This window comes from Monopterus albus, unplaced genomic scaffold (assembly GCF_001952655.1).
Source record: "Monopterus albus unplaced genomic scaffold, M_albus_1.0 scaffold124.1, whole genome shotgun sequence".
Classification (NCBI taxonomy): domain Eukaryota; kingdom Metazoa; phylum Chordata; class Actinopteri; order Synbranchiformes; family Synbranchidae; genus Monopterus; species Monopterus albus.
Genome location: NW_018128004.1, coordinates 483926 through 505726, shown reverse-complemented (window position 1 = coordinate 505726; position 21801 = coordinate 483926). Strand labels below are relative to the sequence as shown.

General features: G+C 42.4%; 2 protein-coding genes across 2 annotated transcripts in view; both read left to right on the top strand.

Annotated features, from left to right (window-relative positions):
- Positions 1-1550: 1550 nt before the first annotated feature.
- On the top strand, positions 1551-13344 carry ankfy1 (ankyrin repeat and FYVE domain containing 1). Its single transcript, XM_020612401.1, has 18 exons — positions 1551-1666; positions 1846-1933; positions 5097-5246; positions 5388-5553; positions 5747-5951; positions 6041-6109; positions 6506-6708; positions 6789-6886; positions 7841-8042; positions 8202-8300; positions 8431-8584; positions 10110-10278; positions 10428-10546; positions 11731-11887; positions 11988-12188; positions 12308-12484; positions 12581-12728; positions 13232-13344. Exons 1-18 carry the CDS (start codon positions 1551-1553, stop codon positions 13342-13344), a joined length of 2634 nt encoding a protein of 877 aa, XP_020468057.1.
- Positions 13345-14479: 1135 nt separating this feature from the next.
- zzef1 (zinc finger, ZZ-type with EF hand domain 1) overlaps positions 14480-21801 on the top strand; it is a 42715-nt gene continuing 35393 nt past the window's right edge. Inside the window, exons 1-4 of the mRNA XM_020612394.1 lie at positions 14480-15110; positions 15769-15913; positions 16033-16227; positions 20153-20159. Of these exons, the coding sequence (XP_020468050.1) occupies positions 14697-15110; positions 15769-15913; positions 16033-16227; positions 20153-20159 (761 nt within the window). The 5' untranslated portion in view covers positions 14480-14696. The remainder of the gene's footprint in view (positions 15111-15768; positions 15914-16032; positions 16228-20152; positions 20160-21801) is intronic.

The window sequence follows — 21801 nt, the reverse complement described above, 5'->3', positions numbered from 1 at the left end:
GGAACAGTACAGGTGGGAGTCATGGTTGGAATGGATGGCTACAAATTTGGTTTGAGGTTTTGCTAATTAAGCAGTTCTAAAAATGTTAGATTGTTGTCTGCTCTGGTGTGTGTTGTGTGATACAGCCTGACTATGTTGCTACACTGTTGCAGCTGATGGCATATAATAGTACTAAAAACATGGCTTATAGTGACAGGCTTTCAGATGTTCAGTGTCTCGGGCAACATATTAATCAATTGTAGATTACAATTACAGATAAACCGATCAGGCATAACATTGTGACCAATCGCAGGTGACGTGAATAACATTGACTGTCTGTTACAGTGCCACTTGTAACAGACAGGGGGTGGGGTATATTAGGCAGCAAGTGAACATTCAGTCCTCAAAGTTGATATGCTGGAAGCAGGAAAAATGGGCAAGTGTAAGGATCTGAGTGACCTTGACAAGGGCCAAACTGTGATTGTGAGATGACTGGGTCAGAGCATCTCCTACACTGCAGGTCTTGGTGGGTGTTGTTGGTCTCCAGTGGTTAGTACCTACCAACAGTGTCTATAGAAGGACAAATGAACTGGAGACAGGGTCATGGACGCCCACGGCTCACTGATGATGAGGTTGCCCTACGGTAGATTAAACTTTTAACTTCCATTTGTACTTTTCAAAAGATTAAGATTTATTTGAATCTTTGTTAAAATGGTTGAAAATGAGAAATACTGTACATTGGTCTCTATGAAGAGAAAGAGTCGGGGGCTCCTTTTCCATAGGTTTTTCACTGAATTGTAGACACATCTGCACTCTTCCTGACAGTAGAACTGTGGAAGCAAATGGATTCACAGAAGATGCACAGTGAGCCGCAGAGTGACACGAGTGCCAACCAACTGCCACATTGACTCCTATGTAAACAATATTAGGCTGGTGGTCATAATGTTATGCCTAATTGGTGTAATTCCAGAATTATTGAAGACCTGGGATATTTGTGATATATACCTGGTTTCTCACAAATGAATATGTTGGTTTTGCAGTGATCTGAAAGTGAAAGTTGCAGGGAAGAAGGTCAGTGCCCACAAGTTTGTGTTGGCTTCTCGTAGTGATGTCTGGAGTCTGACCAACCTGGCCTCCACCTCTGAACTGGATCTATCTGGTGAGCAGCCTGGGTGTGATGTCCCTGTGTTAAAGGAGTAGCTTATTTCATAATGAATGTCAGGGTTAGGGTTAACCCAAGCATGTCAATTGACATGTTTGGGTTAATAGATGGTGACTGAATATTTCCTATAGTGGCTTATGCAGAAATTGTCAAAATCTAATATTGTGAAATATGAATGAATCTCTAAGCATGTAGTTTGTCTAGTTTGTCCTAGTGTTTCAAGATAAACTAGTAAATTGATAATATTTTGCAGTTTGTATAAATAATTGTGTTAATTTCAGTGTTTGCAGAGAAAGAAGATACTGATTTATCATCAATCATAATTCCATCATGTTTGTAATTGATCACTTTGTGTAAATCCCCAACTTTATAAAATGACTGATTCCCAGATTGCAAGCCTGAGGTTGCCATGGCAATGTTGCGCTGGGCATACACCGATGAGTTGGAACTCAGTGAGGATGATGCCTTTCTTATTGAATTGATGAAGCTGGCCAACCGCTTTCAGCTTCAGCTGCTCAGAGAGAGGTCGGCACAAGTATACTGCCCTTTTCTTTGCAGGCTACACTTAAACCTTAATTGTTTGGCAGCATTATTGTTGCAGAACATATTATAGAGCAAGGTATATGGCTTAATGACCTGAAAATACATCTGTTTTTCCACTGAGATAGATGTGAAAAAGGTGTGATGTCCTCCGTAAATGTCAGGAACTGCATTCGCTTCTATCAGACAGCTGAGGAGCTAAATGCCACTACTCTGATGAACTACTGTGGGGAGATCATAGCCAGTCACTGGGTGAGTACCTTCAAACGATGTTCGGACATTGTCCACTGGGCAGCTGGATGTTTGTGTGTTTGCAAATGTGTGTGGGATGAATGAACATTTGCAATGATTCATCAGTCTCCATCAAAACAAGTATGCAGCTTCTGAATCCACCAGTCACCTTTAACCTAATCTTGTACTTCTCTGTGGGTTATTGCCCTTATGCTTACTCCTTTTTGACAGATCATAGATGTGTTGTCTCCTGTGTGTATTTACCATCACCACTTAGGATAGAATAAATCCAGAGTGGCCATGGCTTGGCAATCATTTTTATGACTTTGGCACAGAAGATGGCTGTTGGCTGTCAGCAGCTTTTGACACCTCCATCCATCCATCTTCTTCCACTTATTTGGAACCGGGTCGCAGGGGCAGCAGTCTAAGCAGAGATGCCCAGACTTCCCTCTCCCTAGACACTTCCTCCAGCTCCTTCTGGGGGAATGCCAAGGCGTTCACAGGCCAGTCGAGAGGCATAATCCCTCCAGCGTGCCCTGGGTCTTCCCTGGGGCCTCCTCCCGGTGGGAAATGCCCAGAACACCTCGCTAGGAAGACGTGGCATCCGAAACAGATGCCTTCAGCTGGCTCCTCTCGATGTGGAGGAGCAGCGGCTCTACTCTGAGCTCCTCAGCCTATCTCTAAGGTTGCGCCCCGCCACCCTGCGGAGAAAGCTAATTTCGGCCACCTGTATCTGGGATCTTGCCCTTTCAGTCATGACCCAAAGCTCATGACCATAGGTGAGAGTTGGAATGTAGATTGACCAGTAATTTGAGAGCTTCGCCTTGCAGCTCAGCTCCTTCTTCACCACGACGGACCGGTACATCGACCGCATTACTGCAGAAGCTGCACCGATCTGCCTGTTAATCTCCCGTTCCATCCTTCCCTCACTCGTGAACAAGACCCCAAGATACTTGAACTCCTCCACTTGAGGCAGGAACTCTCCACCAACCTGAAGGAAACAAACCACCCTTTTCCGACTGAGAACCATGTCCTTGGACTTGGATGTGCTTATTCTCACCCCAGCCGCTTCACACTCGGCTGCAAACCGTCCCAGTGCATTCTGAAGGTCCTGGCTTGATGGAGCCAACAGGACAACGTCATCCGCAAAAAGCAGAGACGAGATCCTGTGGCATAGACTTTTCCGGGGAGACTGAGGAGTGTGATCCCCCTATAGTTGGAGCACACCCTCCGGTCCCCCTTCTTAAAAAGAGGGACCACCACCCCGGTCTGCCAATCCAGAGGCACTGTCCCCGACCGCCATGCGATGTTGCAGAGGCGTGTCAGCCAAGACATCCCCACAACATCCAGAGACTTAAGGTACTCAGAGCAGATCTCATCCATCCCCGGTGCCTTGCCACCTAGAAGCTTCTCAACTACCTCAGTGACTTCAGCTTGGGTGATGGACGAGTCCACCCGAGCCCCCGGCCTCTGCTTCCTCATTTGAAGACGTGACGAGGATTCTCGAAGTATTCCTTCCACCGTCCGACGATGTCCCCAGTTGAGGTCAACAGCTACCTACCTCCACTGTAAACAGTTTTGGTAGGACACTGCTTCCCCTTCCTGAGGTGCCGGACAGTTTGCCAGAATTTCCCAGAGACCGACCGATAGTCCCTCTCCATGGCCTCACCGAACTCCTCCCAGACCCGAGTGTTTGCCTTCACAACCACCCGTGCTGCAGTTCATTTGGCCTGCTGGTACCTGTCAGCTGTCTCAGGTGTCCCATGAGCCAACCAGGCTCAAAAGGACTCCTTCTTCAGCTTGACGGCATCCCTTACTTCCGGTGTCCACCACTGGGTTCGGGGATTGCCGCCGCGACAGGCACCGGAGACCTTACAGCCGCATCGACAATAGAGGCAGAGAACATGGTCCATTCGGACTCAATGTCTCCAACCTCCCCCGGGGTCTGGTCAAAGCTCTGTCGGAGGTGGGAGTTGAAGATCTCTCTGACAGGGGATCCTAATAAACATTCCCAAGAGACCCTCACAAAATGTCTGGGTCTGCCGAGTCTGTTCAGCTTTCTCCCCCGCCATTGGATCTATCTCACCACCAGGTGGTGATCAGTTGACAGCTCCACCCCTCTCTTTACCCAAGTGTCCAAGAAATATGGCTGGAGGTCAGATGAAACAACCACAAAGTCGATCATCAACCTCCGACCTAGGGTGTCCTGGTACCACGTGCACTGATGGACACCTTTATGCTTGAACATGGTGTTTGTTTTGGACAGACTGTGACTAGCACAGAAGTCCAATAACAGAACACCACTCGGGTTCAGATTGGGGGGGCTGTTCCTCCCAATCACCATCATCGGAAGGCCGGGTACGCTGCACTGCCATTCGGCCTGTAGGCACAAGTGACAATGAGAGACCTATCCCTGACCCGAAGGCGCAGGGAAACAACCCTCTCGTTCACTGGGGTGAACTCCAACACATGGCGGCTAAACTGGGGGTAGGTTCCAGAGCCCAAGCTGTGCATGGAGGCGAACCCGACTATCTCTAGCCGGTACCTCTCAACCTCCTGCAAAAGTGCGGGCTCCTTCCCCACCAGGGAGGTGACATTCCATGTCCCCAGGATGCCTCAGTCTCCTTATTCTGTTTTGTTCCTTTATTTATTTATTTATTTATTTATTTATTTTAAGATTTATTTATGAAAGCAAGGATTTTTTTTAATTTTTTTTTAGCTTAACTCTATTTTGAGCAGTGTTGGAAAGTAAGTATGTTGACTCAAGTACTCTAAACTAGAATTATGAGATGTCTGTACTTGAGTATTTTCATTTTGTGCTACTTTACATTTTAAAAGCAAATATTGTACTTTTTACTCTTCTACATTTATTTGATAACTTTAGCCACTAGTTACTTTTCAGAATCAGATTAGCCATATAGAATACAATATTATCTGATTTTCTTGATCCTTGGTGAGAAATTCACGGAATACCCAGCAGTACTTCAGATTACAAGCATATATTAGGTCAAATGAGGGCCACCTTTACCGGCTGTACCATTAAATGTTATGTACACACTATTGTTAATAATTATAATCTAATTTATTATAATTGGAGGGGGGTCTAGGGGTGACAGTGTGTCAGAAATTGGGTAAAAAAACTGGAAGTCATGAAACCCTTGTTTCTTGGACTGTCATTTCTTAGGATGACCTGAGGAAAGAAGACTTCAGCACCATGAGTGCCCAACTTCTGTACAAGATGATCAAATCTAAAACCGAGTATCCTCTTCACAAAGCTATCAAAGTTGAGCGAGAAGATGTGGTCTTTCTCTATCTCATTGAAATGGACTCACAGGTCGGTTTACCTTTTATTAATTGCTCACTAACTCTGCCTTTGTATTTGTTATAGTGTTACCAACTCGGTATAATAAATGTTGTTATACTATGGACAGAAATTTATTTATTTTTTATTGATATTGTTATTTCTTGTTTTCAGCTACCTGGTAAGCTAAATGAATTGGACAACAATGGTGACCTGGCACTAGACTTGGCACTCTCTCGTAAATTAGAAAGTATTGCCACTACTCTGGTTAACAACAAAGCCGATGTGGATATGGTGGACCAGAGTGGCTGGAGCCTCCTGCATAAGGCCATCCAAAGAGGTGTGGAGTCACTATTTAAGTTGTTTTTGTCACTTGTTTTTTGTGGAAATTATGTCCAGAATAAATGTTTTCCTCAGCTGTCAACTTTAAAATCTGTCTCCCAAGATACTCAATTGAACATTAGATTTTAGAAGTTAATACATGATGGTGGACTTTACGCCTTCATGATTGTTAATATTTCTTCTCCACGCAGGCGATGAATTTGCCTCAATCTTCCTGATTCGCCATTCAGCTCAGGTGAATGCAGCCACAGTTGGGGCTGTGGAAACCCCACTTCACCTGGTGTGTTCTTTCAGCCCGAAAAAACACACTGTGGAAGTGATGAGCGGCATGGCACAAATCGCAGAATCTCTGCTCAAGACTGGAGCCAACCCAAACATGCAGAATAGCAAGGGCAGGTATGAACACTACCTTGCAGAGTATTGTGGTGGGCCAGCTATCTTGCAGAGTATTGTAGTGCTTCAGCTTTTTCTTTTGTCATTTTTAGAACTCCGTTACATGAGGCTGTTGCATCAGGGAATGAGCTTGTGTTCAGCCAACTCCTACAGTGCAAACAGTGAGTTGTTCTGTCTTCATATAACATTTTGAGTTTGTTTCTGTCAGTGTTTTTTTTTTTTTTTTTTTTTATTTTATTTATAAAGTCAGTTGAGCTCATCCATATTAACTAGCTTAAGCTAACTGACTTAAATGATTCCGGTTTATATCATTTGTAGATATTTTTTCCCCTACACCATGCAAACAAATCAAAGAGTAGATGGGCAAAAAAGCTCCCTAGGCCTACTTCATTTTTTAAAAACACCAGTATACATGACAGCTAGTGAATAAAATTGTAATTTCAATTTTCTCATGAACACAGTTCTGATTAAAGGCACAGCATTTATGTACACCATGTCAGTTTGGTCACTGTTTACCTCCAGAGGTAATCCAGTGTGTAACCTGTCCATCTTGATAGGCTTGACCTGGAACTCAAGGATCATGAGGGCAGCACAGCACTGTGGCTGGCCCTGCAGTATATCACTCTGTCTTCAGACCCCTCAGTAAACCCATTTGATGATGATGCACCAGTAGTAAATGGCACATCCTTCGACGAGAATAGCTTTGCAGCACAGCTTATCCAGAGAGGAAGCAACCCTGATGCACCGGACACTACCACTGGTAACCTCACTTTACTGTAAGTTCTTTCTATAAATGGAATGGTGCTAATGAACACAATTTATTTTCATTTCACTCTGTAGGAAACTGCCTGATGCAGAGAGCAGCTCGGGCAGGCAATGAAGCAGCTGCTCTTTTTCTAGCCACTCATGGAGCAAAGGTCAACCATGTCAACAAATTGGTGTGTATGAACTTTAGGTCACATAATAGCCAAACAGCTACATAGATTCAGACCTGTAGTATGTCTGTTAATCATTAAAATCTTCAGCCTCTATTACAGTGTTCCCAGACTGAGTCTAATATTTTTTCAAAGGTCAGAACATGGTACTAAGTGCATCAAGCTACCTCTCTGTAAAATGTATGAGTTGACAGCTTTGACACCACTGCCCCAATTTTGATAAAACTCACAGTTGTAGAAAATAGCCCCTTTTACACTGCCCATTCAATCCATGAGTTTTACAGCAGTTTTTGGAGTTTTTTTTTTTTTTAACTGTAAGTTCAGTGTACCGTAATTTACGGACTATTGAGCGCACCTGAATATAAGCCGTACCCACTAAATTTAAAACGAAAAAACAGTTTGTACATAGCCGCAGGTGTCCACGTTGTAACATGAGATATTTCAACAGCCAGATCGATCGCCTTTCATTTGAAAGCTGCATCATATGCATTTCGTTGTGTGTTTTCCATGCGGCTTATAGTCTGGAAATTACGGTAAAAGGGCTTGAATCAAAAAAGCCACTTTAGAGAAGGGTTAAAACACCAGCAGTTTACCACAACCTCTGTGTAAAAGGGGCTAACGACAAATGCAGCTTTCCTCTCATAACCTATTTTATTCATGGGTAATAGAGAGCTGAATAAAAAAATATATATTTTGCTATTTTTATGTCACTGAGGATAACATTTTCTTTTATATTCTAGAGATCTCTTTCTTCATAAAATGCATTGCAGGTGTGACTCAAATTGTAAAATGCAGTGGATTGTAGTAAAAAATCTTGCTTGAAATCTGTCTTAATTTTTATATCCATTGACCTCTAAAGACAATCTTAAAAATGTACTTAAATCGTGAGATGAAATTCTTTTTGAGTTAATGTGTTAAGCTAATAAAAATTGTATTAAGCCCATTACCTTCTCTCAGGGTGAGACCCCGCTTCATACTGCATGCCACTTTGGCCTGGCAAGCCTGACAGCAGAGCTGCTCCAGCAGGGGGCCAACCCCAACCTGCAGACCCAGAAGGGTCTGCCTGATGACCCCCTAGGTGTGGCTATGCAGACCCCACTGCACATGGCCATTGCTCACAATCATCCAGATGTGGTCTCTGTCATTCTTGAGCAAAAAGGTCAGCATGTTTAGTAATTTGATTTGAATGCCTGTGACTGAACTGCAGACATGGCATTTGTGTTAAGATATTTCTGCTTTACCTAAATATACATATTTGAAGTCTGAAGTCCCCAAACATCCCAAAATAGATCAACTTCTCTCCTTTGTTCTATTGCAGCCAATGCACTACATGCCACCAATAACTTGCAGATCATTCCAGACTTCAGTCTCAAAGACTCCATGGACCAGACAGTGCTGGGCTTGGCCCTCTGGACAGGTACACAGCAATGTACCTCGTGATACAATGCATTCTGCATGGTCAACATTATCTTTTGGCATGCATAACCTTGTTGCAGGTTGGCATGGTGGCCTTTGGCTGTGATGTATGTACAATCTGTCCCTGTCAGGTATGCACATCATAGCAGCTCAGCTGCTGGGCTCAGGGGCTTCTATCAATGACACTATGTCCAATGGACAAACACTGCTTCACATGGCCATCCAAAGACAGGACAGCAAGAGCTCCCTCTTCCTTCTTGAGCATCAGGCAGACATCAATGTTAGGTAATGCCTGAGTTATGCTATTCTAAAGCATTTGTGCAGTTCGAATTTTTTGAGTATTTCATGCATTTTTATTAGCTGAGAAATGATAGTAAATGAGGAAAAGAAATACAGGGAACTACATGATTTTGGTCATCAGCTAGGCACAAACTATTTTTCATTACTGTTTGTGGTCGGTTCCTCTATTAGAACAACATTCAGTGCAACCTGATGAGTAAATTGTAGGGTTAATATATTATACAACCAAAGATTGGATGCAAAAAAAAACAGTAGTTTAGGGGGTATATGTATTTGAAGATTATGTGGCAGGAAAGGACCCCTTATAATTGTACCCATTATTGGTAAATGAATAGTTTATTTTGGGGTATTATTTAAGCAGTCTGCCAGTGACCAGTTAAGCATTTTGAGGGGATTGGCTTTCATTCACCAGCATTGTTTTATTAAATTTCTTTATAGTTTGTTCTTAATGAAAGTCTGTCTGATTCATGAACATGTTCTTAAAATGTAGAATTGTTTGCACCTGTGGTCTCATATTGACGAATCCCATGTGTTCGTAAGTTGAAAGCGCGTGCCGGTTGTTCGTAATTAGCATAGATCAACACCCTGCCAATGCCCATAATAGAGCACTAGACTGCAGGGTTGTGCACACACATCTCACACAAAAACGGACGCACAGGATGCTCTTACTCATCAGTGAACACTTTAAAAGGAGAAGGTGCACAGCTGGTGAATTTAAAAAGATGGTTTCATGTCAAATCTGAAGCAACAAAACAAAAACGGAAGAGAGACCTGCCAGCGGCGGATAACAGATTGGCCCAGAGTTATCTGAGCTGGACCAGCACACCAGGGCCACACACGGCTATCTTGAGTGTCCATAAGCTGAACAGCCCTCCGTGGTGTACCCTTCAACTGCCCTGAGTCTGATCTGCATTGCGGTATTGGACAACCAAACACAAAGACCGCCTCAACACTGGCCAAAATATCTGAGAGACACTTGAAGAAATGCAGAGAGATTAGAAATAAAGATATGCACTTAAACGTGTTTGGTTTTAATGTAATGCATTTCCTAATTCAAACCTACAAACAATCACACAAAAATTAACTTTAATTTTCAAACCTTAAACACAGACAATTAATTGCTTGCTGTAATTTTTAGTGTAGTGTTTATTGATTTTAAAAGACCATAATGCTTTGTAAAATAGTGGGAAAATGTTAAAGAAATACTAATAATGACAAAACTGTTATTGTAATTTAAATTTTATAGAACTGTAGAACTGAAGAAAAGTAAGTGACCGGTCATTTCACATGCACATCAGTTCTCAAATGTGAGTGGATGTGTGTAGATTCTGTTCTTACCTAAGAACAAGTTCCAAATTTTAAAACACTGGTAAATGCCAGTATCTTCATGACAACTTTAAGTTGGTTTTATGAACAAATTTGTTCTTAAAAATGGTTGGTGAATGTGGTCCATTGTTTTAAAAAAACATTTTTTTCTTACCTGAGTCAGAGTTTTCTGTATCTTATGCAGGACCCAGGAAGGACAAACAGCACTACAGTTGGCCATCAGTAACCAGCTGCCACTGGTGGTAGATGCTATTTGCACAAGAGGGGCTGATATGTCTGTGGTGGATGACAAAGGTGACCCTCCTTTGTGGTTGGCTCTCGAGAATGGCCTGGAAGACATTGCATCCACCCTGGTGAGTCAAATCTTGATGTGATGCTGGCTCAAGAATAGTTATAAATGATGTTTTAAATGAATGAATGTGATACAGGAATACTGTATCCAGAATGGGGAAAAACATGTTTTCTTGCCTTTTGACTATTAGTCTTCTGTTTGTCCTCCTAGGTCCGCCATGGCTGTGATGCAACTTGTTGGAGTACAGGGCCTTCTGGTTCCCAGCAGACCCTCCTGCACAGAGCTGTTGATGAGAATAATGAGGTGTCTGCTTGCTTCCTCATCCGCAGGTTTGCCCAGATCTCCATGAAATTAGGGTTTGGGATATGTAATGCCAGCTGTGGATGGATACATTTATAGTATTTGCAGACACTATGAATCTTTTAGATATGAGCAAAAGATTTTGCTAAGACTTTAAAATTATGGTAGAGATTTAAAAAAAAAAAAAAAAATTGTCAAACTAAAACTAGCAGCCAGTCTGGTATTAAACTTGATGTGCCACAATCAATGGGTCTCGTTCACCAACATCTTCCTAAGAGTGTTCTTAAATTTCTTCCATAGGTTGTTCTTAAGAAAAGTCTGATTCATGAACGTGTTCCTAAAAGGCAGATTTGTCCAGAATCAGAATCGGTTAGGTGTGTTGGACACACAAGGAATTTGGTACAGCAGCTCTCAATGTGTATATGTACATCTCCTTATGTAAGGCAGGAATGGGCAAGTAAACGATTATAAGGCTGAGAGAACAGAAAGGAAAGATAGTAATGTGCAAACAAGCAAAATTAATGTGCATTAGCAAAGAAAAGACTCTTCCTGAGGTCCACTGTCATCTCCACTGTTTTGAGCGTGTTCAGCTCTAGGTTGTTGCGACTACACCTACCCCACAGGCCCAGCTGTTCACCCCCCTGCCTATAGGCTGACTCGTCACCGTCTCAGATGAAACCAATGACCGTTGTGCCGTCTCTAAACTTTAGGAGCTTACAAAGACAGCCTCAACACTGGCTAAAATATCTGAGAGACACTTAAAAGAAATGAATAGAGATTAGAAATAGAGATATGCAGTTAAACGTGTTTGGTTTTTATGTAATGCATTTCCTAATTCTAAAATACATGCTTGCTGTAGTTTTTAGTGTAGTGTTTATTCGTTTTAAAAGACAATAATGCTTTGTAAAATAATGGGAAAAATATTAAATGAATACTAATAATGACAAAACTGCTATTGTAATTTAAATCTTATAACTATAGAACTGGGGAAAAAAACGGGAACCAGCTATTTCACACAAACATACCATGGCTCAAACATGTGTAAGTGCTCCTGAGTGTGTGTATATTCTGTTCTTACTGAAGAACAAATCCTAGATTGCAAACTAATTTCATAAATTGGGTTTATGAACAACTTTATTCTTAAGAACAGCTGGTGAATGAGACCTAATTTAGCTAGGTGTCTAAACTTGCTGAATGTGGTTTGGTTCCATAGTGGGTGTGATGTGAACAGCCCCAGGCGCCCAGGCCCTAATGGGGAGGGAGATGAAGAAGCCAGAGATGGACAAACACCCCTCCACCTGGCAAGCAGCTGGGGATTGGAAGAGGTGGTGCAGTGCCTTCTAGAATTTGGAGCTAATGTAAATGCACAGGTTAGTCCTATTTCACCAGAGGCTCCATGTAAGAGATTACAAAGTGAGATGTAAACAAGATTTTTTTTGTTTGTTTAACCTTGTCTTGTCAATTTCTTAGGATGCAGAGGGTAGAGCTCCCATCCATGCTGCCATAAGTAGCCAGCACAATGTCATTATACAGCTCCTCATTTCCCATCCAGAGATTCGTCTCAACATTCGCGACCGCCAAGGAATGACCCCCTTTGCCTGTGCTATGACACACAAGAACAATAAGGCGGCAGAGGCTGTCCTGAAGAGAGAGCCAGGTGCTGCTGAACAGGTAGTGCTGACATAAATGCATCAGTTTGTTTTAATTTTCAGGGTCACTCTTCTACCAATATAAACAATATACAGTTTAGTTTTAATCTCTCCCGACCTTAAACTTTTGTTTTGGTCCAGGTGGACAGCAAAGGGCGTAACTTTCTCCATGTGGCTGTGCAAAATTCAGACATTGAAAGTGTCCTGTTCCTCATCAGTGTCCAAGCTAATATCAACTCCAGGGTTCAGGATGCAGCCAAACTCACCCCTCTACACCTGGCTGTCCAGGCCGGATCTGAGATCATTGTCCGCAACCTGGTAGAAACCTCTGCATTTGTTGTTTGTACCAGTTTACGTTAATGATAGAATGCTGCATTTGACTTTTTTTTTAATTGAATATTCTTCCACATCCAGCTACTTGCCGGAGCCAAAGTAAATGAGCTGACCAAACACAGGCAGACAGCACTGCATTTGGCTGCCCAACAGGACCTGGCCACTATTTGTTCTGTGTTGTTGGAGAATGGAGTAGACTTTGCTGCTGAGGATGAGAATGGCAATAATGGTACATTTATACGGTTTAATATTGTGGGGGTTTTTTTGTTTGCTTTTTGTTATCGGCTGTGCTTATTTTAAACAAATGGCAGTCTGTCGAACTTCAAATCCAAACAATGATCAGAGGTTATTCTATTTTCATTCTGCCTCTTTTTTGTAAGTTAAGTTTTTGGCCACTTTTGCCTTTATTTATTATTATATTCAAAGTGGGTCCCAGAGAAGCAGACAGGAGGCGGAAGAGAAGCCCTTGGACAAAGGTCAGCGGTCAGACTGTATCTGTTATGGTGTGCTGCACCATAACCATCACCTGTTGGGGTGGCCCTAGTTTTCAGTCTCTCATTTGCTTCTATCCTTGAGGAAACTGATCAGTTGTGTTATTAGTCCCTATTTAATTAGCATGTTTGTCAAGATAATGGGCCAGTTCCGTTGTAGCAGTTGCTCTGTTCTCTGTTGTGCCCCATCATCTTGGTGAATGACATTTTGTTTTCGCTGTTTTTCTTGTTTTCTCACCAGCTCTGCATCTGGCTGTGATGCACGGCCGCCTTAACAATGTCAGAACCCTTCTCACAGAGTCCAACATTGATGCTGAGGCCTTCAATCTCAGGTTCACCCTATTCCTTTTGTAGTTTGAACTTACCTTATGGTCACACAGATAAAACGTTAGTGATACCTCTTTACCACTGGGGGCAACAGTGGTGTGGTGGGTAGAGCAGACATCTCCCAACTGGAAGGTGGAAGGTTGAAGGTTCGAATCTCTGTTTTTGATAGTATTTTATCTCCATATTTGTAGGGGACTTCTGAAATGTGTGATCATCCAAAGTCCTGCTTAAGTATCAAGGTGATAAAACAATGTTACTGTGCTTTGTTTGTTTTTAATTTAAAGAGGTCCCCAGACATGGGTCCCTAATGTACTTCTAAATAAGGGATTTTATTAATGTAAAAAGTAGTAGGAGTAATTTTAAAAGCTATACAACATGCCAGCCATTTAATATTCCTTTAGTAATCCTGACCTGAACCTAATCTTACAAGATGCTTGGAAGGTAACTGCTGACTAACTTTACACGTATGTGCTATACCAAAATTTCAAATTAAACGAATTGAAGGATAGACATCACATACCTACAGGTTGGTATTCCCTTTGATAGAAGGACAGCCAGTCATACAGGGCCAGCACCTGCAGTGGGGACAGACTGGACACGTCATCTGTCAGACCACTTTCTGTGAAGTCCCCAGTTATGAAGGCCAGTGAGACATCTTTGCCTGAAAATCATGTACAATTAATATGCAGTATACTTGAATTCATAATCCTGATTTAGGGTTATTCAGTGTTTGGTCTGTTATTTGACAGGCGTTAAAACATCTGCGGTTTAAATTGAGAGCTCAGGTGTAAAAACTAACAATGACTTTACTGACACTGTATGAGAGGGGGGGGGAGAGGGGGGGAGGGGATCACCTGCCATAAAATGGTAAGCACCACCAGGTCCATAGTGCTTGTGCCCCTTGTGTACATCAAAAACCTGTCCCAGTATGGCCAGGTAAAGACCCCTGCTGCCTTCCTCCCCGTCGTAGAATGATAATTCACTCCTGGTCAGGAGCCGTTTATGAAGGTCCTGGGTTGATTCATTTCCAAATTTATGGGACCACTCGAGAGGAATGAACAACACTGCCAACGATACAGATATAAACGCTACCAATACATAACTAAGCATTTGGAAAAACTGGATGGTCAACACAACATTCACAGAGACAAGGCAAACTTCCGTAAATGGGAACAACACAGCGCCTGCGCAAACTAATAACGCAAAGGACGTTTCAGGGAAGTTGACGTACACTACGTCAATGCGGTAGTAGCTGGTGAAAGACAGAACTCTAGCTGTTAGGTTAGGGACTTCTGTGTACAGACCGGCACAAGCGTCTCAAAACTGACACCCGGTGGGCTGCAGAGATTTTAGGGGAAACCTAGGTCGGTGAAAAAAACATGGGGAACGGAGAGAGCGGCTGCGGTGGAGGCAGCGGCGATGAAGAAGACATAGAAACAGAGAGCCCCGGGTTCGCGGAAGACAGTCCGGCCTCAACGGGTACTGGCGGCGGTGTCGGAGGCGCTGGAGGTTTCGCTTCTGGGAGAAGCGGAAGGGGATCGAATAACCTGCCCGTGTCCACTGGTGGACCCCCTAGCCCCGGGGTCCTCCTAGAGCAAGTGAAACTGCGAGAAGCGGCGGCCCGTATTAGTGATTCTGGGGTCGCTATTCAGGAGTCTGTCCTGGCCGGGAATGAGAGTGTCTTGGTACGGTGGTTGGAGGACCGGTTAAACCGAGGAGAAGAGTCTGTCAATGTGGAACAATTCTGTGAGATGTTGGAAAGCAGAGATGCCCCGAGAGATGAATGTGAAGAGGTACCAAGCTATAAAAAAGCTTGACTCGTTATCTGAAATGTCTTGCCTGTCCTGTGAGGATAGAACTGCTGGTAGCTGTTGTCATGCCTATATGTAACGAGTGATAGTAAATATGATTGTGAGGTCAATGTGCAATCTGTTTAGTAATCTTGAGCATCAGCAATGAAACCAGGCAAATGAGCTGTCATGATGTCACCTCTGCTTGCCAATTTTATTGTCACTGGGGTTACAGCCTTGGCCTCTTTTAACATAACACTCTGATTTGTTGTTTGTTGGCGGACATATGTTGCTTAACCAAAGCTTTCAGATGAATGGGTTAACTTATGAATGTGTACTTTAGTCTGCCTTCACTTTACACTGGTAGACATGGAATGTCAGTGCTGTGCTTTAAATATTACAGAGTACATAGTACATTGGCCTCCTTAAACCAACCCCTATGAGCATGTGAATGTAGAGCTATCGCCTGCCCTTTTCATGCCAAAAGATGACTTGTTAAACGGGTATAAAAGACTTATAAGCAGTAGAGGCAGGGCATGTGTGCTCTAAAAGTGAATTTTGGTTTTGAGAGTTACATGTTTCTGTGGTGGTGTGTGGAACTTGAAGTGATTGTGTCAGTATATAAAGTGTCATAAGTTGCACTGTGTTTGCCCCTTCTCAGGCCTTTGGGCAGTTTGATGCAGAGGGGGATGGAGTGGTGGATGTAGAGAGCATGCTGATTGCTCTGAAGAACTCAAACGGGGCTAATCTACAGGGAGAGCTGAGTCATGTGATAAGACAGCTACAAGCGTGCTCCCTAACACCAGGTATGAGATGTGATTTATTTACCAGGATCAACAAGGGCAACATTATTTGGCTAGGTATTGCCACCAGGCAGTGGAGTTAACCATGAACATCAGTCTGGCCTCTTGTATTGTTTCCACAGGTTTTGTTGACATTTTTTCCAAGACCAAAGACCGGTTAGGGGCACATGCCTCTAAGATCCTTAAGTTCTTACACAGGAATCGTATTCCCAGCAGTGCCATCCCATTCCCTATCTTAGAGGGCTACAATAGCATCTGCACCATGAGGTCCAGTGTGGTCCAGGACTACTTGGAATTTCTCTTGCAGAAGGAGAAAGGTGACCACCAGAGATTGGCAATAAACAAATAGCTGGCTAGTGCTGAATACAGGCTTTAAACTGTACATTTCTGAATGTTCTCTCTCTCCTTACCATATTTTAAGCACATGGTAACAGCACATACATACATGCATACTTATCAGTGCATCTGTCTCCCTCTGCTGCACGACACTGAGATAGTTGTCCTTATCTGTATTTGTCTCTTTCAGATTTAGATATCCAGTACAGAGCAGAGCTGGATCGTGATCCAGAGGTAGACAAGGTCAAGGTGGTCACACAGTGCTACAGCACAATAGAAGCCTCATCCAATGTTGCTGACATTTACAAGATGACAAATGGAGAAACTGCATCTTTCTGGCAATCAGATGGCAGTGCACGCTCACACTGGATCAGGTAACATGTGACTCAAGGCTGTGCAACTGATGTGTACATGATCAGTTTGAAGGTAGTTCACCTCTTTTCTGTTCCCTAGACTAAAAATGAAACCGGATGTGGTTCTGAGACGCCTGGCCATTGCTGTGGCTTCTAATGACCATAGCTACATGCCTCAAATGGTGTCAGTTGCTGTGGGGAAAAACCGTCGTAACCTGCAGGAGATCACAGATATCCGCATCCCCAGCAATGTCACAGGCTACGTAGCTCTCTTGGAGAATGCTAACATCACACACCCGAGTTGCCAGTGATAGCGGCGTGTACATCCAGGGCCCTCGGCTCAAAACAAAATTTCGTTGTACGTGTGAGTCACCACCTGATAGCCTGTCTGCTTGACTATTTATTTATCTTGGGCTAGTCTGTTCCTTCATTAATTCTTATAGAGAAACTCTTTCTCACTTGCACTGCTCTGGTAAAGACAGAGCATGGTGTCAGCTACATAAGAGCTTTGGTGTATTCTTAGATAGTGAAGTGGTGAGAAGTTAACTCATTGCAGTACAACACTGTAATATGATAAACTGCAGAAAATGGGATAGAAAGAGGAAAAATAGCATATTATTGATGTAGCTGTCTGTTTTGAATATTGGATATTTTGAAAAAACCTTGTTTAGACTTTAGTGTGAACTTGCCTGTCTTCTTTTTATCTTGTGACTGCTTAGGGGCCAGTCCCCAATGCATGTACTAGGCCAATATGGGAAAGAAAATGCCGGTGCCATTTTTGAGTTGTTCCTGGAGTGTATGCCTGAATACCCTCTGGATAAACCTGATAATGAAGGGAACACAGGTACAGTAGCTTGCTTAATTATTTCTGTTAACAGCATACACATAGCATACTAATAGTACAATGGTGATCTGTATTTTATTGCAGTTCTGCTCCTGGCCTACATGAAAGGAAATGCAAACCTGTGCCGTGCCATAGTGAGGGCTGGGGCTCGACTGGGCATCAATAACAATCAGGCCATTAACATTTTCAACTACCAGGTTGCAACCAAACAGTTGCTCTTCCGCCTTCTAGGTATGTTTTTACACTATTGTGTGTCAATATGTAACTGAGTAGGCTACACCATATTTGTGTATTAAACTAACAGCCCCACAGTAAGTGTTATGCTCTGGTACAGTGTATTAGACCAATGTGGATTTTAATTTATTTTTTGTATAGATATGTTGACCAAAGAACCGCCTTGGTGTGATGGGTCCAACTGCTATGAATGTGCTGCCAAGTTTGGTGTCACAACACGGAAACATCACTGGTTAGTTGTATGACTTTTTTTAATATGCAGACATTATTTAATGCATTTCACACATATCAGTTGTGTTCTTATTTTGTGTGAAATCGTATTTTTAATCCTGTGTATCTTTAATTCTGTGTCTCTTCCAGCCGCCACTGTGGGCGCCTGTTGTGCCACAAGTGCTCTATAAAGGAGATACCGATCATCAAGTTCGACTTGAACAAGCCAGTGAGGGTGTGTGACATCTGTTTTGATGTACTGACTCTGGGTGGGGTATCATAATGCAGTGGCCTGGATATCCTCCATCCTCTGACACTGGCCACACCAGGTTCAACGTGGCACAGTTTTTCAGGCACACCAGAAGAAGGGACATCAGTAGCAGGACATACTAACCGAGTGATACCCAGACAGTTATGGACCATCACTTTTATACTATTCCAGTCTATGAAAAACTATTAATGTTCTAGAGTGACATTTCAAATAGAAAATGAAACATTGTCTTTTTGTTTCAGTTTTAATCAAAGTATCTTAAAGTGGATATATGCAGCTCAGTAACAGCTGGACTGAGTTTGTTAATCACTTTCCCAAGTTCAATTAGCACAATTAGCAGCCATCATTCTATGTAAACATCCCAAAGGCAAACATTCACTGGTTCAAAATGAATATTTATATTCAAATAAGAGCTGAGACAGCTGTTACCCAAGAGCAGAGTAAAACTGGAAAATGCCCCTTGATCACTACATCTACAAAGCCTGATCTATTGGCATGTTCTCACTAATCAATTTTTCACACTTCTGTCACCCCGATTCTGGATTAAGTAGGACAGATGAGGAGGATTAATGGGAAGGGAACTCAACTATTTTTAAAGTTTAGCATTGTTGACAAATTGGATCCAGTTTATTTAGGATTATTATTATTCAGGATAATAAAATTGGCATTACCATTACAGATGAAAGATGGCACAAATGGGCAAAGATGAAATTATTCTGAAATGGGGTTGGTTTTTCTCTACAATTAGTACATAATGCATCATGTTGAGACAGTCAAATTAAATGGAAATATGACCTGAGAAAGCCTATTTTTTTCAGGGGAAGAATATAAATGAGGTCAAAATAATACCATCCTCCTCAGAAAACACCTATTATGCCTATACATGTTATAATCAAAAATCACATCTCAAAATCATTCACCAAATGATTACATTCCATTTTTGACCTGCCCAGAGGTCCCCGCAGGAAGTTGTGGAGATACATATTCTCCACGATGTTGCCTCAAGTCAATTTGCTGTCTTGACAGATCACATTTAATGCTTCTTGATTTCTAAACCTAGTAGGTGCACTTTATGAAGATCACATGACATTTCTGATCAGTGGGGAGAATGTGGAGTAGAGGTATGGCCAGGTAGTGGAGTCTCTAAGTATTCTTAAATTGTACAGATAAATGTGTGATATTTTTGACCACTACACCTGTTTTGTACTTAAATGCAGTTTGTGCTTGTCATGGTGACAAACCTAAAACTTGCCTCTGTTAATCTTTTATGCACATTGTATTGTATCTGTATGCTCAGATATCTAGCCTGCCTCTTCCTGGTGTATCCTTTTAGAGAAAGGGAAGACAACTTTACATAAAGGTCATCAAAAACAAATCCACTGAGCTTTTTTCATTGTAACTCCTTATTGCAAATAAGTGCACTGCTATGATTTACGGCTAAAGTAAAAAAAAAAAAAAAAAAAATGTGGAGTAGAGGTATGGCCAGGTAGTGGAGTCTCTAAGTATTCTTAAATTGTACAGATAAATGTGTGATATTTTTGACCACTACACCTGTTTTGTACTTAAATGCAGTTTGTGCTTGTCATGGTGACAAACCTAAAACTTGCCTCTGTTAATCTTTTATGCACATTGTATTGTATCTGTATGCTCAGATATCTAGCCTGCCTCTTCCTGGTGTATCCTTTTAGAGAAAGGGAAGACAACTTTACATAAAGGTCATCAAAAACAAATCCACTGAGCTTTTTTCATTGTAACTCCTTATTGCAAATAAGTGCACTGCTATGATTTACTGGCTAAAGTAAAAAAAAAAATAAAAATGGGGGTGGCATGAATACATCCATTTTCTGGGCTGGCACAGAGACTAGTCCTGTCCAACAGAGCATGACTCGGCATATGGAGGGCACCCTTCATATTTCTGCAGACTGGGTTCCTCGTCTGCTGCAGATGGGTCTTTAACACAGACACAGCGAATGTCACTGGATCCTGGAGAGAAGAGCTTCCGTGGCACGCCCTTCCAATCCCTTACCACTCCACCACTGGCGATAAAATAAAATCAATCATGTACATCCTGATGTATACCAATATTGCCTGTTGGTGTAGGACTTGCAGAACAGGTATGAACAGGTATGCAGAACACCACCACATTGCAATCATATGCCCTGTAGGACTGTTTAATATTTAATTAGGCCAGAACTATTTGCACACCTCTTAGTGGAGCACCAAACTCTTCCTCCCCCGGCAGAGCTCCACTCTGAGTTGCAGCTTGGGAAGTGTAGCATCTCAGCTTCAGAATGTGCCTTGATCCGCTGGCCTTCCACTAGTGATGCTTCAACCTGCAGCAGAGCTTCTGTAGGCTGCCCTGTCTCGCTATAGAACCGGCCTGTTACTAAACCTGAAATTCATGATGGGAGGTGCTGGTATTTTACTGAAGATGATGAATGCCCATTGATATGGAGAATTATGTGAAACATAGGTCAACAGTTATTTTTAAACCTATACACATCCATTAAGGGCCACACAGGCTCACGTTTAACAAATTTCAGACCCAGTTTGCAACAGGGCTGAGCAGATTTTCCAGACTATAATGGCTATAACATGCACTCACTGAAAAACCCAGGTCATGTAACAAAGTGTACAGTTCTGAAATGATCTTATTTGGGATTAGGAAGGAGTAGTGATATCTTTAAAGTATTAACACCAAAGACAAAAGCAGAACATTGGAAAAGCCTTTGTTTTTAATTGTGTTTTACATCTGTGGTCTCTGAGATCACAAACAGACATTTGTATATGGAGATAAAATACTATCAAAAATGTTACAAATGCGTGTTTAACGTTTTGTCTGTAACAAGCGATTTGTGTGTGTGTGTCATGAGGATCACAAATGCGTGCTGCGCAATCTGCACGTACAAAGCCATTTGTGTGTGTGTGTCATGCTGTTCACACATGCATGCTGTACAAACTGCACATAAATCACATTTTACAAATGCTTAAAATCGATTTTTTTTCGTGTGCAGTTCTTTAGAAAGTACGTACACATTGTTACCTACGCATGCGTGATTCGTCTAACACACACGGATTTTTGAGAGTGTTTTTCCGCACTCTCAAAAGTCCACGATAGACGAATGCACGGTGCGTTTAAGGAAACGTGGAAAACACGGACATCTGAGTTTCCAAACCTGTTTCCAATCTAATCTGCCCAGGGCCTTCAGAATCAGAAGTGCTGGCCCATGTAACTTAAACTATATTAGCAATGGGACTGTTTCTTTAACCAATCAGATTTCAAATTCGCCTCACAGAGCCAGCTAGCTGGCCCACAATGACGTCAAGATTTTCCGTCCTCTGATTGTTTGGTCAGAGCAAAACTAGAAAAGGGCTTAGGATGGTACTGAAACGCAGGTTTCACAGTTGCGGTTGTAGTGTAGAGGTTTTGGAGTTGTCTTAACTGGGTTTCTTGCTTTAGTAAAAACGGTATTCAACCTCAATACGCGAAATACTCCTCTCTGTAATGCCACACTTTATTATATTGCATTTTTGTATAGCATTGATGGTTTCTATAATTGCAACGTACAATGGTGGTATTAAGAGGTGAATTAAGTTGGGTAAGTCTCCCCTGAAGGCCCAGGTACCAAATGCACGGCCCGCG